Raw genomic sequence first — 18,852 nt, 5'->3', positions numbered from 1 at the left:
AATTTATTCAGTGCTTGGTAGCTTCCTTTATTGTGGGAGGATTGATGTTCTCTGGTGGTGTTTTTATCAGGGTGTTGGTGTCCAAATGAAGGAGTTCTGTAGGTTCCTCACAATTTAAGAGCTTGTTGAAATATTTAGCCATAATTTCTGCATTGTCTTTATTGTTATGAGCCAGCTTACCATTTTCATCCTACATCAGTAGGGTCGGGGGTTCATATTTTTGGGGCTGTTTTCTGAAGGTTTTGTAGTAGTCCCTTGACTGAATTTTATTGAATTGTTCTTCAATTAACTGCATTGTGTCCTTATGATGCTGTCTTTTTGCTCTTCTTAAGACTTGGGTGGTTTCTTTTCTCTGTTTTACTAGATTTTGATAGGATATTTCTGTATTTTGGGACTGATGTAATAGCCTTTGATTTATACATTTTATTAAAAACGCACTCTTGTAACCGTTTAAGCCCCAGGACATCATCACTGGTGATGCCATTTTCTTCTGCTCATTGAGTGCAGACATTGTGAGCATTGAATGCGTCGCTGTTGGTCACAGTTCGCCAAGTCGAAACCTCCAAGTCACCATTAGATTCGTCATCCGGGGATTGAATTTGGCTGAGAATTTCTTCGTCAGACAGGGACTGAAAATTTTCTTCGCTTGTCCCTTGAAGCCAATCGGTGATATCCTTGTTTGTCAGGGTAACGTCCACTTCACATTTGTTAGAAAACTCTTGCAAAAATTGGGAATTTATTGTAAATAAGAGTTATCATGTTCAGAATGGTCAACCACGTTTTCAGAATTGAAAGTAGGGTGCGTTGGCCAAACCTTTTTCCACGAACATTGAATAGTGTCACTTTGAACTTCGTTCCACCTGTGAGCTAGATTGAAAACTACATCTCTCATGTTTGTTTTTTCCAAAAAATGTATTACTCCATCAGTTTGTTTTATTATATCAGAAAGGAGCGATTTTTTGTAATTAACTTTTATTTGCTGGATTACATTTTGGTCCACGGGCTGCAAGAGTGGTGTCTTTTTCGGATACATGTAGAGGACTTGAATTTGCCTGTCTTCGGAATATAGATCCTCTTCTTTAGGGTGTCCGGGAGTGTTATCCAGAAGTAGCAAAGCTTTAGGAGATAAATTGTGGTCTTTTGAAAATCTTTTTACAACCGGTATAAAATCTTGCTTGAACCCTTTCCATAAAAACATCTCGTGTAACCCATCCTTTGGTTTGGTTTTTATAGGTGACTTGGTAGGTGAGATACGTTTTGAAATGCCCTCAGGTGCTTGGCTTTTCCTACAACCAATAATGGAAGTTTGTGTGTGCCAGTGGAATTTGCACAAGGCATGAATGTCAATCTGTCTTATGACATTTTTTCTTCCTGGGGCACTTTCTTCGGAAGATTGTACGTAGGTCTTTTGCGGCAACATCCTTCAGAATAAACCGCTTTCATCCGCGTTGTAAACTTGCTCCGGCAGAAGACCTAATTCTTGGATTTTTAATTCAAATTTCTTCTGAAAAGGGTCAACGTCCGAAACATCACTAGACAATTTTTCTCCCGTGACCGTTAAGAGACGAATCCCAAATCTTTTCTTCAAATTATAAAGCCAGCCATCGCTAGCCTGAAAATCATCCTTTTTCGTTATTTTTTTTGTAAAAATATTTTGCCTTTTCGCGAAGAATGTCGCCCGATAATGGCGTTTGCCTGGCACGCTCGTGCATATACTAAGTGAATAAAGCATTTTCCATTTCAGGACACTCACCTGTTTTAACTGTCTTTCTTCCCTTCAAGTCTCCCTCAGCAGTCCTAACGAACTCCAGGATTTTATCGCGGTTCACTTTGATGTTGTAGATTGTAGATCGTCTAATGACGTAAGTCCGTGCTAGGTTTGCTGTGGTTTCTCCTTTGTCAAGTTTAATTATTATCTCTTGTTTTTGACACAAACTTAGTCACGTGCTTTCTTTTGGTCAACATTGCAGGTAGTACACTAAATAAACACACTACAAAATACAGTACCAACACATACGTACAATACGTACTACTGTATACACTAGGTTGTAAACTTGATAACAATGGCGAAAGAGCTAATGGCGGGAAAGCGGCATACAGATTGAGTAGTTAGTGAAGGAAGGAGGGAGGGAAGACAATATGATACGTGTTTTTCGAGAGCGCCGGATTACGAAAAGTTCCGGACTAACCAACCGCCGAATTATTGAGATTGTACTGTACTTTTATCCTGGAAATCTAGCTTTTGGTACACTCCGGTTATCACTTGTAATTAGGACTCAAAGATAGCAAAATTGTTTCATTTGTTCAATTTTATCAGGTCCAATTTTTTTATATACCGGTATATATTTTTTTTTACATTTGGTTAACGTCGCACTGAGCCGCTTGCTTGCTTGCTTGCTTGCTTGGTAGGTCCAATTTTGATACCTCTTGTAGGCATTTACCTGGATTTACATAATGTCATGGTTTTAGTTTTCTTTGCATTTATTTTCAAGTTCCATTTGCCTGAAGTTTCTATTAGTATGTCAAGCATTCTCTGCCTGTTTCTGCTAATACGGCAGTATCATCAGCAAATCTTATGGAATGTATTTGTTTACGATTAATTTTGATCCCAGTTGTTTTCCCTTTCATGACTGTGATGGCTTCTGCGATGAATATGGAGAGAATGTCTAAACTACTCTTATTATTTTGGCATTTTGAATTCATTGGTGTATTTGAAAAGGAAATTGTTCATTGTTGGATTGTTGAGCTTAAACAGAGGAATATCTGCTGTTAGAAAGACCTGGCAGAGGTCTGAGGAAAACTGTGTTAACATGCTCCTGAAGCACTCCATAAGCTGTATTCGCATAGCAGAATTCATATTTTGTTTCCTAGCAACTGACTCCTTACGTTTGGATGTGTGTATATGCTGCAATACTTGATACTGTTTTTCACTACCTACTTTCATCTCACATGCCTTACAGTATAGTATTTTAGAATCGGTAGAAATAAATTCTGAAGAAAACTCGTCTTGGTAGCCTTTAAGTCTACCTGCAGTACTTAATTTAGTTTTCAGCATGATGTACACTAAATGAATATCAAACAACATTGTACACACACACACACACACACGCAACAGTCACGTTGCGCAACTAACACATAACTCACGCAGCACTGTTAAGACGATTGCGCTAAACAAAATACCCAATCAGCTGCTACTGAAGCTGCTACAGATTTGCCACGTGATTCCCGACAGTGTTGTCAATTTTCATAAATAGACAGTCACTGCTCAACCGTGGAAAAACAGCTGAATCCCTATACCCAGTGGTTTAGTTGGACCGGAATGGGCCGGAACGCCGTTCCGGAAAATATTTTGCCGCTATAGAATGACGTAACATTTTTACACTCAGTAAGACTATCTTATATCTATACATAGCGCTGAAACGTCATGGGTGTACAATGAGATCCACGCCGAAAAGAGAAATAGGCCGCTGGTTGCAAGATCAAGCTTACTTATTTTCATAAGCAGCGTTGGACCCCCTGTGCATATATTTAACCCACAACCATATGTTAAGTCATGGCTGCGAAAGGGGAAACATTCAACTGATGAAACAACTTGTCGGAAACATAAGGCCGCTGATTTTGACACCTAATACGAGTCCATTTGGAAATTGCTGAATTAATAAGGTGAGTTCCTGTAAATATTTTGTTCCTACTACATCACTGCCTATACCAACACTTATAAATCAATTTTTTTGTTGCTAAAGGTCTTTAAAAAGTAGCTAAATCACTATTCAAGCATTATTGAATTTTCGATTTCTTGTATCTAAACAATAACTCAAAACCACTTGGTTTAGTGTAAAATAGCAAGATTGGCAACTCCGATTCCCAAACAAACACTAGGGTTGCATCATAGACACATGACGTCCAACTTTACTTGTCAAGTATCATCGACAGGTCCTGCTTCCCTGCTTGCTGTCCCGCTATTTCTTGCTGAAGCATATTTCCCACTGCTTTGTACGGCGCATCTAAATGCTTATTTCTTATCTGAATGAGCCCTCTTATCTGTGAGTTGTCATTGTCATCAATCACATCCCTTGCACTTGCAGAACATATTACACGTAAGTAGAAAACGCCAGGGCGTGCATTTATAAGCATAAGCCATTTTAGAGGACAAAATCTAAAAGATGAAGCATATATTAAAAAACATGTAATATGAATTTTTATGCACAATGAAAGTGATCATATTCTGTTCAGATATTGGTGATTCGGATAAATAATTCATCAGGATATTTATTCAATGGTGGGAAAAATATATGCATGAAATTCCGAACCCTAATGATTCCTAGATAACTGGAGTGGCTTTCACCTTGATCATAATCAATTTGTCATTTACATAATATGTGTTGATTACATTGTTGGACCATTTTCTTTGGAAGATAATAGCGACTCCATTCATTCCTAGCTGCTCCTTTCCAGTGGGTTACTCTAAATTTGTCTGAACAGAAGTCTCCATTTCCTGACCACCTTCACTGTTCTCCCCAGAAATTTTCGTCAGCTGGGTGGCAGCAGTGAGTTGCCAGGGGGGAATACTACGTAAAAATTGAATGTGATAGAATTTCTGTTTATTCCCTTCAGGCCATTAACAATATCAGACAGGTAAACATTAACTGCAAAATTGAACTATTTGGGTTTTATTGTCGCAGAAAAGTTCCAAGAGATTATTTTTATCTTTTGGTGGTATACTGCTCATTCATAATTATGTAACACCGCAGCTTACCACTCGGTTGCTGTAGACTGCCATACGGGTTTGTGACATCCTGCGGAATCAACACCACTCACGCATGATACTGCATCATAGTCAAGCTAAACATTTGAACTCTGATGCAGTTATGCTGACAATAATGAAGATTTATCATTTAAATAAACAGTTTTGCACCATTTTACATTTTAATTTGGAGCACCCAATGACTCACGTATGTATTAATATTATGTAACTAGCACGCATCTAGGTATGTTAGCTGGACAGTCTGTAAAAATGGTAGAGCAGTGCGTCCATTAAAAAGGTCATAGGTAGAGCCCTGCACGGATGCGGATATCCGCGGGTTGATCCGTGGATATCCACGAAGTTAGTGTCATGGCGGATACAAACTGTATGGCAGTGCGGATAATTTTGCTGATAATTTCTAAATAATGACATTTATGGATTTTCGCTCAGGTATTCTCTTGTTTTTACCTGTAGTTAGGTGACCCTTGACACTGGTATGGGAGAATAGTGATATATAAAGAGCATTGAGACCATAAAGCCAAAAATCTGACCTAAACCTAGCTGGTTCCAGTCCTCATTTAACGGAAGTAATGAATAAAGGTCACTGTAGTTAAATATTTACAATATCTGCGGATAACCATTTCGCAGATGCGGATAATCATTCGCGGATGCGGAGCGGATACGGATATTATTTTGTATATCCGCGCAGGGCTCTAGTCATAGGGAGAACACTGACCTTATCTCACATATTCCTAAAATATCCAAGTTCTGTTTCTTGCATAGCAATTTTGATTTGTTTCAATTTTCAGTTAACAATGTTTATACATTCGAAGTTCCTAACTTAAACATATTATGCACTTTCCTGCAAGAGTTGTATTGTATGATGACCTGAGAACCCTTGGAGTCATCCCCTTCCCCGCTGGATCGTGGGTTTCAAAGTCCATGATCAGAGTTTACAGTTTTACTCAGGCTTCTATCTGTGACTGCTCTTCTTGGGATTTAGCTTCTGCAGTTGTTTCCCATTGCCTTCTGCACGAAGGGTTAACAGCCGCTCCTAACCTGGAAAACAGATGCTGCTCACAAGCTGCCCACTATGGTTCAGACGCTTGCAGTTATGGATTCTAGTGCATTTCCTCCTTTGAGTGTCCATCACCCCACTACGAAGACTCTTCCACCCCAAACCATTGGTCCTCTCATCTGGCTGGGTTATTTCACTTTGTCCTTCACACAGCATTGAGGTGCTTGCTGTATGGCCTACTCAGTTATCATTGCAGAATATACCCAACCAGACAAGGAAAATTCTTTGTAATTCAGATAATATCCTTTACATGTACAGTTGGTCAAAAAAATAATGAGCGCATAGTATTGTATGTCTGTCTCATACAATAATTAAATTATCAGATTTAATTTTAATTATTATTAAAATATAATTCACCACCTTTGTAGATACAAACACTCTGGATACCCTCAACAAACATATTATAGGTTCAGTTGTTTTTGAGAAAAGTATACTATATGCGCACTTTTTCTTGAGCCCAGTTTTTACGGGGTGAGGAGCAAGGAGGGAGTGCTGCCAGTTCCGGTTATACTGCCAATTGGATGGAAATGAAATCTGAATTGAATCGATAATATGATCGATCGATCTGAATTTTCTCAACATTTATTATCTTACGTCAACAATTGTGTCACACATACATTATTTAACATTATATAACATTCCTCAATGCGAATCTTGTTACTAGCATGAATTATATAGTTTGGCTTTGCTGTGTAAACAACAACAGTACTAGTTCGCAAAGTGTACGCCAGATGTCGCACAGCGATGAATAAGCGATTCATAGTGTGTGTTTCAAAGGTTGCCAATATGGATGTCGAAGATAATCAAGGTCTACCGATTCAGCACTAGGGAGCTCCGGGCTCAAGAAAAAGTGCGCGTATAGTACCTGCAAGGAACTTAATATGCTATTTATTTGTTTATTTATTTGTTTATTTATTTATTTATTTATTTATTTATTTATTTCTTTCTTTCTTTCTTTCTTTCTTTCTTTCTTTCTTTCCTTCTTTCTTTCTTTCTTTCTTTCTTTCCAAGACAATGAGGGACAAATATATGATAACTGGGAATGTGTTCTGATATGTTTATGAAACAAACTTCTCTTGTATTGGATTTATGACAGTTTTCTGCAGTCCATCAGCCTCCTAACTTCCCTAATGTGAATTTTATTGAACATTTATAGGGCTTTTGAGAAAATTGATCATGTCGGAGAATGAATGGCTAATGGGAGAATGACTACCGTCTGTTTCAGTGTGTGGGACTGGTATGGAGGAAATAAACTGAGTTTCTGCCTCAACCGTGCATCAAAAGGTTCACGGATCACCTCACTACAGTTTGTCAACAGTCATGACTCGTCGCTATTGATGGCTGCTTCTGATGATGGTTCCATCCGATTGTGGAGTAACTATGCTTTGCTTCAAGGGAAAGAGCCTTCTCTCATCACTGCCTGGATGGCCTTACCGGATGTTCAGCTGATGGGGCGATTGAGCAGTGGTAGGTCCACAGATGCATTTTCTTTTAAAACCAGTGCGTAAACTGTAATGTAAAATGGGGACATGTAGAAATAATTATTTTATACTACTCTTCCTATCTGAGTTTAGCAGATGACACCAAGCAAGCAAATGGTAACTGTTGTCTTTGACTGGTGAAATATGAGAAAAGAGTAGCTTGGGCTCCAGTTACAATAAAACTGAACAAGGTTTATACCTGACAAAAATTTTCAGCTTCTTAGGTCATGTTTAGTATATATCGTACCCACTGACACAGAAATGGTTTCTCAACATAAACAATAGACACTGCCCCACTCCAGTAATAAAAAGGTGGGCAGTGTTGAAGGCCACTCCAGTACCAAAAAGGAGTGGAAAGAAGTAAAGAGGTAGTGTTGAAGGCACAGTATGTGTATAGCTATTCTGATTGCATGGCAGCCCAGATCTTGTTATACTGTAACAATGTAAGATGACTCCTATGTTATCACAAGTGAATCAGGGTTCTATTAATGCATATCCATCAAGTTCGGGCAAATATGAGGAATGAACCAGAACTTTCCAACACCTCATAGATTCCATTCCCAATCAGTCTAGAGCAAGTGAAAAACAGGAATGGGGCATGAATCTGGAAGGGAGGAAGAACTTGTCACTTACACTTACTGTAAAGTCTGTATTTGACACAACTGTTTCGTTATTCAATACCCATTTTACAATTATTTTTGTGTTAATTTTGATTTTTTTCTTTTGTTAGAACTTTCTGATTATGTAACTATGATCAGTGTATTATGTTAATTATTTTACACTAGGGAACATCGACTTAAACTAGTGCGGGAGAAAAAGAAACAAATAAATCTTAAACATCTAGAAGAAAATAAAGAGAAATTCCATCAAGCCCTTCAACAAAGCCTACATGACACAACTGGTGAAAATCTGGCAAAAATGCTAATGGATACGGCTGAAGTAATTGGAGGGTTAAAAAAGAATAACACTCGTGATAAGAAACTCAGTGACGATAGCAGGAACCTGCTAAAGAGGAGGAGAGAAATGAAAATTCAGTCCGACTGTGACAAAATACAGTACTCTGAGCTGTGCAAAACCATAAGAAAGAGAATTAAAGCCGACTTAAAGAAATTCAACAAAGATACTCTGAGAACTTGCTTACCTGGAAAAACAAGTTTGAAATCTGCTAAAAGGAAGCTACAGATCGGGAAGAAGCAATTAATTGCATTAGATGGGGACAACGGACGAATTACTGATAGGGAAGAACTTCTTGAGTTCATCAGGAACTTTTATAGCAAGTTGTACGAGAAGGCTGATGATAACCTGTCCTTGCCTGACTTATCCAACATTTCCCAAGTCCCGGAAGTTCTCCCATCTGAGATCAGACATGCTATAAACAGTCTGATAAAAGAATCAGTCGCAGGTAGCGATAACCTTTCAGTTAGCGTTCTCAAACTTGCTGGTGATGAAACTTTAAGCCACTTGGCAAAAATATTCACGTCTTGTCTACACAATGCATTCATCCCTCCATCTTGGAACAGAGCAATGATAATTCTCCTGCACAAAAAAGGGAACATAAATGACATCAGAAACTATCGTCCTATTAGCTTGCTTTCTGTCCTTTACAAGGTTTTCACCAAGGTACTGACAAATAGAATCAGTTCAACGCTTGATTTTGCCAAACCAATTGAACAAGCAGGTTTCCACCGAGGTTTTGGAACAATCGACCATATACTCACCCTTCATGAAGTTATCAGCAGAAGTAATGAATATCAAATGCCGCTCTGTCTAGCCTTTGTGGACTTTAAAAAGGCTTTTGACTCGGTGAGCCACGCTGCTGTTATGCAAGCCTTAGCTGAACACGGCATCGATGCTGCCTACATAAGAGTTCTCCAGCATATCTACGAAACCTCTTCAGCCTTCGTGAACATCAATGTGCCAACCACGGATTTTCCCATTCAAAGAGGTGTTAAGCAAGGGGACCCCATATCTCCCAAGCTGTTCTCAGCCGTATTAGAAAAGGCCATGTCAAAAATCAACTGGCAAAGCACAGGAATCAAAATCAATGGGAAAAGGCTGAACAATTTAAGGTTTGCAGACGACATTACACTTTTGGCCAACGACATCGATGAACTACAAACTCTAATACAAGATCTTGTCTCAGCCTGTCAAAAAGTGGGACTATCCATGAACCTTTCTAAAACCAAAGTGATGCTTAACAAATGGGCCCCAGCAGGAAAGCTGCATGTGCGAAACACCACATTACAACAGGTCAATGAATTTGTCTATCTTGGGCAACTTGTAAACATGAAAGGGGACTTAAGACCGGAAATCTTCCGACGTATCAAACTAGGATGGCAAGCCTACGGAAGAAATTCTTCAATCTTCAAATCCAACATGCCACCCCACCTAAAGAAGATAGTCTTTGACCAGAGTGTTCTCCCCGTACTGACTTACGGTTGTGAAACCTGGACATTGAGCGAGTTTGTTAAGCAAAAACTCAGAACAACCCAAAGAGCTATGGAACGGTTCATGCTAGGCTTGACGAAGAAAGACAGGAAGAGAGCAGATTACATCAGGTCAGTGACATTTTAGAAAGGGTATTTACCCTAAAATGGCAGTGGGCAGGCCATGTTGCTCGGAGAACTAATAGTAGGTGGACAAAGCTTGTGCTTGAGTGGTGTCCGAAAGATCATCTCAGACCAAGGGGAAGACCACCGGACAGATGGGATAAAGCCATCCGGAAGATTACTGGGATCAATTGGCAGAATATCGCTCAAGACCGTCCCAGATGGAGAGACCTCATGAAAACCTACCTTGCTTCGGACTTAAAGAGGCCACATCGTAAAAACGATTGAATATGGCTGATAGTGATAGTGATATATATATTCTAGAAAGTTATGATAGATTTATATTTTAGATTATAAGACATTTATGTTGAGATGTTCCAGTAATAGCATTGTTGTATATTTTAGGATAACAGATAGTACATTTATACATATTGATGTATTTTCAGTAATTTTTATAAAAAAATAATTAGTTATAATATTATAGTTAAAATAATTTAGGGAGCAAGAGGGATACTTAGAACAAAGTGGATCGATTCAATAAAAGGAGTGCAAGAAGAAGAAGAAGCCTGGATAGGGACAAAATGATGGAAGAGGAATGGTGGAAGGGGAGAGGAAAGCGGAGAAGTGCCATAAATGCCCCGACCCTCCAGCAGCTGGATGAGGGGAAAGGAGGAGGTTGATGAATAATTTATACATAAAAATCTTATTTAGCATATTCATTTTCTATTTGCAGAATTTATCGTAATTCTATATCCGAGTTGGTAATTATGTTGATTTATCTTCAGTAATATCTAGAATCAAGTTATGAACCAATAAATAATGTTTTCAAATTATGACCCGAAATGACACAGCTACAAAATATACCTAACTAGTATCAAATACTTATAGATTAAAAGCCTCCTTTACCTCTTGATACTGTAATTATCAGAGTGGGTTTCCTACTACTGTACTACTATATCTGCCATTGTGCTCATTTCAATCACAATGAAGTCTTGTATCAGACTGTCTATATGCAGCAATACATTAAGCGAAGAGGTAGAGGACGCCATGCTTTGTTAATATCGGGACACCATTTCTGTGCATGTGTGTACATTTAAATTTAAGAATATCATTTTTAAGTCCGTAATGAACTGAGAATAATAGATAAGTAAAATTAAAAATCCACTTTTCAATACTAATATTAAATTAAATAAGTTATAGCATTTACTTGGAACTAGCCAAATATGAGAACAGGCAATTTTAAATACAGTAGAAGTCCGCCACAGCAAGTACAGCATATAACGAGAACCCTGTTATACCGACAATGTTTTGCTGTCACTTCAAAATTCCTATATTAAACTGTGTATTATCCTTTGGTTACAACGAGAGCCCTATCACTGACGCATCCATTATTATGAGCAGTTAAGCGCGCACGATTTTTTCCATTATCGATATTTATGCACCCCAGCAATTATGTTGCATGCAATCGATTATCTTCAGTATCGTTTCCTCGCTATGTCCACTAGCGACTTCTCTCGTCGGCATCGCCTCGATGTCGGAGTCTATTAGTAATACCCATCGAACGCTGTTCCGTAAAAAAAATTTGAAATGAAAGAGAACATATTTTCGTAAAAATGCGTAAATAACGTGTCCGATAACAGTTCTTAACTCGTTAAAAATAAAGGCTGACTAAACGATTGCTTAATTTTAATGCTAAGTACTGCAATTAAGTAAAAATGGGATACACCTCGAGATATGGCAGAGTGCATAATCAATTTCACAGGTTAGTTAATATTTTCTCGCGTCTGGTTAAATTACAGAAAGGCTATTTATCATGTAAATTTATAGCGAGTAGGTTATCATTTCCCTAGTGGCGCTTGAAGTATGCTTTCATCATACGTATAGTAGGTTACGTTAGAATAGGTGACTCTGTTTGAATAAGGAAACAGAAACGTTTGCCACAAAATGCGATCGATCATCTTTGGTACGGTATAGTTTTCTCACTATGTGCATTTGCGAGCTCTCACGTCGACATTCGAAGGCGATGTTTGAGTCGATTATTAATACCCAATGACTGTTATTCTCTAAAGAAAATTCGAAATGAAAGAGGATAACAAGTTTTCGTAATAAATGCGCAAATAACGTGGCCGATAGCAGTTGTTAACTCGTTAAAAATAATGGCTGAAGTAAACGATCTTGTAATTTTAATGTTATTTACTGAAATTAAGTAAGAATGTGATACACCTCAAGATATGACAGAGTACATCACTAATTTCAGAGGATAGTTCATATTTTCTCGTGTCTAGTTAAATTTCGGAAAGGCTAGTCCCATGTAATCCTTTTAGCGAGGATAACTCATTTCTCTGCATGCGTTTAAAATATGTTTTCATGACATATATACGATTAGGTTAGGTGACGCCATTTGAAGAAAAAAACTCTGGAGTGATACCGTATTTCTCCAAATCCAAGAAGACGTTTTATTCCCCTCAAAATCTCATGCGAAAAATCAAGGATCATCTTGCATTTGTGACCTAACTAATGAATATGACTAGCAACTCTTGTGGTAACCACACTGCTTCCTTTCACCGCACACGCACACACAAAATTCGTTGACAAATGACCGCCTCTTTATTATACATCGCTAACCATGACAACCGGTTGTACAGTGCCTGTGTGTCACCGCATCTCGGGAAATAGTGAAGAGATAATAACAATCTATTAGCCTCTACAAAAACGTTTGTGTACTCTGCAGAATGGAATCAAAACATGCAAGCCTTCGAATTCTTAGAAAGGCCACGGTTACTCAGTGCCAGAATTATAACGTGTCTACTGTACCTGACTCTTAGTAAAATTAAATTTTATAGACAGCAAGAATATTTTTGTGATGGATAGTCGTAAAGATACATGGAATAGGTATTGCCGGCAAATTTTCAACGGATTCTCGTTGATATTATGATGCTAATTTTAAGTTACTGGTTATTAAACACTCGGGAATGTAGAATAATTATGCAGCCACAAGAATACCATTGCACGCAACATAGTTTCTGTTAGGCACGTAAATGAGCGAATGATGTAGGTAGACTTGGCAGTTGGAGGAATTAGGACGAGAATTGTCTCCGTGTACTCACCATGTGAGGTTGCAGATGAGGATGAAGTTGACAACTTTTAAGAAGCATTGAGTGACATCATGGTCAAGGTCAACAGCAAGGATTGAATAGTGCTAATGGGCGATTTCAATGCGAGAGTTGGGAATAGGACTGAAGGATACAAAAGGGTGATTGGTAAATGAGAGGAAGATATAGAAGCTAATGGGAATGGGAAGCGTTTGCTGGACTTCTGTGCTAGTATGGGTTTAGCAGTTACAAATACATTCTTCAAGCATAAGGCTATTCACCACTACACATGGGAGGCTAGAGGTACCAGATCCATAATAGACTTTATTTTAACCGACTTTGAATTCAGGAAATCTGTTAGGAATGTGCAAGTTTTCCGGGGATTTTTCAATGATACAGACCACTATCTGATCTGTAGTGACGATGAAATTAGACAGATGTACATGGATATGACTAGTGAGAAATTTCGAACAGTGGACAGTAAGCAGGTTCAGGATATAGAAAGTGATGGGTGGCATACAGCGATACTATAGTAGAAACAGCAAGGGAATGCCTAGGAACAACTGTGTGTAAAGATGGGAAAAGGCGAACATCTTGGTGGAATGATGAAGTGAGAGCAGCCTGTAAACGTAAAAAGAAGGTTTATCAAAAATGGCTCCAAACAAGGGCTGAGGCAGACAGGGATTTGTACGTAGATGAAAGAAACAGATCAAAACAAATAGTTGTTGAATCGGAAAAGAAGTCATGGGAATATTTTGGTAATAACCTGGAAAGGCTAGGTCAAGCAGCAGGGAAACCTTTCTGGACAGTAATAAAGAATCTTAGGAAGGGAGGGAAAAAGGAAATGAACAGTGTTTTGAGTAATTCAGGTGAACTCATAATACAGTAGATCCCAGGGAATCACTGGAGAGGTGGAGGGAATATTTTGAACATCTTCTCAGTGTAAAAGGAAATCATCCTGGTGGTGTTGCAAACAGCCAAGCTCATGGGGAGGAGGAAAATTATGTTGGTGAAATTATGCTTGAGGAAGTGGAAAGGATAGTAAATAAACTCCATTGTCATAAGGCAGCAGGAATAGATGAAATTAGACCTGAAATGGTGAAGTATAGTGGGAAGGCAGGGATGAAATGGCTTCATAGAGTAGTAAAATTAGGGTGTAGTGTTGGTAAGGTACCTTCACATTGGACAAAAGCAGTAATTGCACCTATCTTTAGCAAGGGAACAGGAAGGATTGCAACAACTATCGAGGTATCTCATTGATTAGTATACCAGGCAAAGTATTCACTGGCATCTTGGAAGGGAGGGTGCAATCAGTCTTGAGAGGAAGTTGGCTGAAAACCAGTGTGGTTTCAGACCACAGAGAGGCTGTCAGGATCAGATTTTCAGTATGCGCCAGGTAATTGAAAAATGCTACGAGAGGAATAGGCAGTTGTGTTTGTTTTGTAGATCTAGAGAAAGCATATGACAGGGTACCGAGGGAAAAGTTGTTCACTATACTGGGGGACTATGGAATTAAAGGTAGATTATTAAAATCAATCAAAGGCATTTATGTAGATAATTGGGCTTCATTGAGAATTGATGGTAAAATGAGTTCTTGGTTCAGGGTACTTACAGGGGTTAGACAAGGCCGCAATCTTTCACCTTTGCTGTTCGTAGTTTACATGGATCATCTACTGAAAGACATAGAATGGCAGGGAGGGATTCAATTAGGTGGAAATGTAGTAAGCAGTCTGGCCTATGCTGACGACTTGGTCTTAATGGCAGATTGTGCCGAAAGCCTCCAGTCTAATATCTTGGAAATTGAAAAGAAGTGCAATGAGTATGGTATGAAAATTAGCCTCTCGAAGACAAAATTGATGTCAGTAGGTAAGAAATTCAACAGAATTGAATGTCAGATTGGTGATACAAAGCTAGAACAGGTCGATAATTTCAAGTATTTAGGTTGTGTATTCTCCCAGGATGGTAATATAATAAGTGAGATTGAATCAAGGTGTCGTAAAGCTAATGCAGTGAGCTCGCAGTTGCAATCAACAGTATTCTGTAAGAAGGAAGTCAGCTCCCAGACTAAACTATCTTTAAATCGGTCTGTTTTCAGACCAACTTTGCTTTATGGGAGCGAAAGCTGGGTGGACTCAGCATATCTTATAAGTTAGAAGTAACAGGCATGAAAGTAGCGAGAATGGTTGCTGGTACAAACAGGTGGGAACAATGGCGGGAGGGTACTCGGAATGAGAAGATAGGGGCTAATTTAAGTATGAACTCCATGGATTAAGCTGTACGCATAAACCGGCTTCGGTGGTGGGGTCATGTGAGCCGAATGGAGGATAGGCTACCTAGGAGAATAATATGGAGGGTAAGGGAAGTAGAGGTAGACCAAGACGATGATTCGAATTATTTTACAAAGCACTTTTTGAGCTTGATTTAAATTATTTTCAAGAAAAAAGTGGGGTTCTTCTTGGATTCGGAGAAGTACGGAACTGTAATTTTTTCAAAATGAAATTAAACATACACATTCACGTAGTATCGGATTTCGAAAAAAAACAAGTAAGTCGTAGTGTGGATATCATCCATGGAAATGCAAGTTTCGAACAAAATGATTGCCGTTTCATACCGATTTTAATATGCATGTGGATATTTTCCAACTTTTATACAAAAATCGGATATAACGACAATACGCTATAGCGAGTAAATTTTCCGTTGTTGTCAATTCTCGCTATAACGGACTTCTACTGTATACATATCATCATTAAATCAGTGCACATATAAACACTCTTAATATGGGACTTACCGGGCAAGTTGGCCGTGAGGTTAGGAGTGCGCAGCTGTGAGCTTGCATTCGGGAGATGGTGGGTTCGGATCCCACTGTCGGTAGCCCTGAAGATGGTTTTCCGTGGTTTCCCATTTTCTTCTTCTTCTTCTTCTCCTTCTTCTTCTTCTTTTCTAGCCTATTTCAATCCACTGCTGGATATAGGCCTCTTCCATGTGCTTCCATCGTCTTCGGTCTTGAGCCACTTGGAACCAGCGTGTTCCAGCCAACAGCTTTACGTCGTCGAGCTATCTCTTCTGGGGTCTTCCAATGCCTCTCTTGTGTTCCCATGGTCTCCAGTGAACAATCTTAGAGGTCCACCTGTTGTAGTCTTGTCGAGCTACGTGTCCTACCCATTGCCATTTTAGTTTTGCTACTATCTCTAGGATGTCTGTTACATTAGTTCTTCTCCTGATGTCCTCTGAACGGATCTTATCCCTAAGGCTGATCCCTAGCATCTGTCGCTCCATGGCTCGTTGTGTTCGCTGAAGCTTGCGAGCACTTTCCTTCGTCAGAGTCATCGTTTCCAGACCGTAAGTTGTAACTGGCAGCACGCACGTATTATAAACCTTGGTCTTCAGGTTAATTGGAACATCCTTGTTAGTGAGGATGAATCTTAGTTTTCAGAATGCAGTCCAACTCATACCTATTCTGCGAGGAATTTCTGCACGTTGGTTGTCTTTTCCAAGTTTTATCTTGTGTCCAAGATAGATGTACTCATCGACAGCTTCTATATATTGGTTTCCCATTTTAAGTGGTCGACTCTCTGGGCTTAGTATTTTCGTTTTATTAATGTTCATTTCCAAACCAAATGCTGGGGCTGTACCTTAAGGCCATGACCGCTTCCTTCCCATTCCTAGGCCTTTCCTATCCCATTTTCGCTATGAGACATATCTGTGTCAGTGTGATGTAAAGCAAAATAACAAAAAAATATATATAAATATATATACATGCCCATAAAATTATTTGGAGAATGTAACATCAAATAATCACAATTTCACAATCTTCAAGTCACGATTAGAATGACAATTAACACAATATAATTCTTTTCACTCAAGTTAGAACTTTGAAAATATTGAGTTTGACTTAGAACTGTAAGATTCTCAAATAAATAAAAAGTATTGTCATAAATTAAATGTTATACAAAGGTCGAACCACATATAGAGTTTCTCTGTAAATATGACAGTCACAGGTAGAACGATGCTTAATTATTTTACTCATGGTGGAATCTTGAATGTCCTGAGTTCTATTTAGTGTAGGAAGATTCTCAGTTTAAATAAAAGGTCTTGTCACATTTGATCAGAAGCAGAAATGATGAAACATGTATAAAGTTTCTTTAGAAACATTAAAATTATTCTTGAAAAACAAACTGTGAAGAGTCGGCAGTTTTAAATGTTTTAAAACTTTGGTAAGCTACTTATTAGAATAATTGTGCAGCTGCAAAAAAAAAAAAAAAAAAAAAAAAAAAAAAGAGAGGCATAACGAAAGCCAATGTTTGGCATCTAAAAATAGTCTAAAATTCATACTGTACAACAAAGGCATTCATATGATTTTACAAAGTACTTTATGAGCCTGATTTTAATTTTTTGAAGGAAAAAGTGGGGTTCGTCTTGAATTTGGAGAAATACTGTACTATAATTCTTTCAGAATGAAATTAAACATACACTTTCACGTAGTATCGGATTTTGAAAAATAACAAGTAAGCCGTAGTGTGGATATCATCCACAGAAATGAAAGTTTTGAACAAACTGATTGCCATTTCATACCGATTTTAATGTGTATGGGGGGTTTTCCAACTTTTATACAAAAATCGGATATAACGACAGTCCGCTGTAGCAAGTAATTTTTTCGCTGTTATGAATTCTCGCTATAACAGACTTCTACTATAATGCTTCTTCAAAGTTCCAATTCTACCCAGATTGAAGCCAATTGCCAGACAACCAAGCTGATAAGAATTCAAAGAGGTTGTCTCCGATTTTGTATAACATGTCCACCGATCACATTCGTGAAGGTATGAATGAGGTAGTAATTCCTGAAGAGCATGTTTACACATTAGCAGATGATTTCCTTAATGTTGCCATTCTAGTGTTTGCTGATGATATCTTAATTGTCCGAAGAATACCAATACACACTGGGGCGAAACGCTGGCAACCAGGAATGAGTTAGCTGGAAAATTTATAATGTCCAATAATGGACCATTTATATTGGTGGTATAAATTTACTCATTCGGGACAAATATTTCAGGTTCTCTATTGGAATCAACATACATATCATCTGATGGCCAGGCAGGCATCAATTTTTGGTAATGAGAAAAAAATCTCTCATAGTGCATTGACACTGCTCGTGGCTCCAATTAGCCTATGCAGTGGCCTCCACGGTATGCACTAGCCATGCGTCTTGGTGGGTGTGCTGTTTACCAGCTGATGAGCCCAACTTAGCACACTGGGGCGAAACACTGGCAACCAGGAATGAGTTAGCTGGAAAATTTATAATGTCCAATAACGGACCATTTATATAGGTATTAAAAATGTACTCATTCAGGACAAATATTTCAGGTTCCCTATGGGAATCAACATCTATATCATATGATGGCCAGACAGGCATCAATTTTTGGTAATGAGACAAAGTGTCTCGTGCATTGGCACTGCTGGTGGCTCCAGTTAGCCTACGCAGTGGCCTTCACGGTATGCACTAGCTATGGGTCTTGGTGGGTGTGCTATTTACCAGCTTATGAGCCCAACTTAGCACACTGGGGTGAAACGCTGGCAACCAGGAATGAGTTAGCTGGAAAATTTATAATGCCCAATAACGGACCATTTATATTGGTATTATAAATTTACTCATTCGGGACAAATATTTCAGGGTCCCTATGGGAATCAACATCTATATCATCTGATGGCCAGGCAGGCATCAATTTTTGGTGATGAGACCAGTTCTCTAATAGTGTATTGTCACTGCCGGTGACTCCAATTAGCCTACGCAGTGGCCTCCACGGTATGCACTAGCCATGCGTCTTGTTTGGTGTGCTATTTACCAACTGATGAGCCCAACCTAACACACTGGGGCAAAATGCTGGCAACCAGAAATGAGTTAGCTGGAAAA

At 38.7% G+C, this 18,852-nt stretch overlaps 1 protein-coding gene across 2 annotated transcripts in view; it reads left to right on the top strand.

Moving 5' to 3' along the window:
• raptor (regulatory associated protein of MTOR complex 1) overlaps positions 1 to 18,852 on the top strand; it is a 312,753-nt gene that overhangs the window by 279,739 nt on the left and 14,162 nt on the right. For both annotated transcript variants that reach the window (XM_067150353.2, XM_067150352.2), the window contains one exon: positions 7,048 to 7,289. In XM_067150353.2, the coding sequence (XP_067006454.1) occupies positions 7,048 to 7,289 (242 nt within the window). The remainder of the gene's footprint in view (positions 1 to 7,047; positions 7,290 to 18,852) is intronic.

The sequence above is a fragment of the Anabrus simplex genome, chromosome 6, assembly GCF_040414725.1.
Source record: "Anabrus simplex isolate iqAnaSimp1 chromosome 6, ASM4041472v1, whole genome shotgun sequence".
Lineage (NCBI taxonomy): Eukaryota > Metazoa > Arthropoda > Insecta > Orthoptera > Tettigoniidae > Anabrus > Anabrus simplex.
The sequence above is the reverse complement of the archived record's forward strand: the minus strand, read 5'-3'. Positions and strand labels throughout refer to the sequence as shown.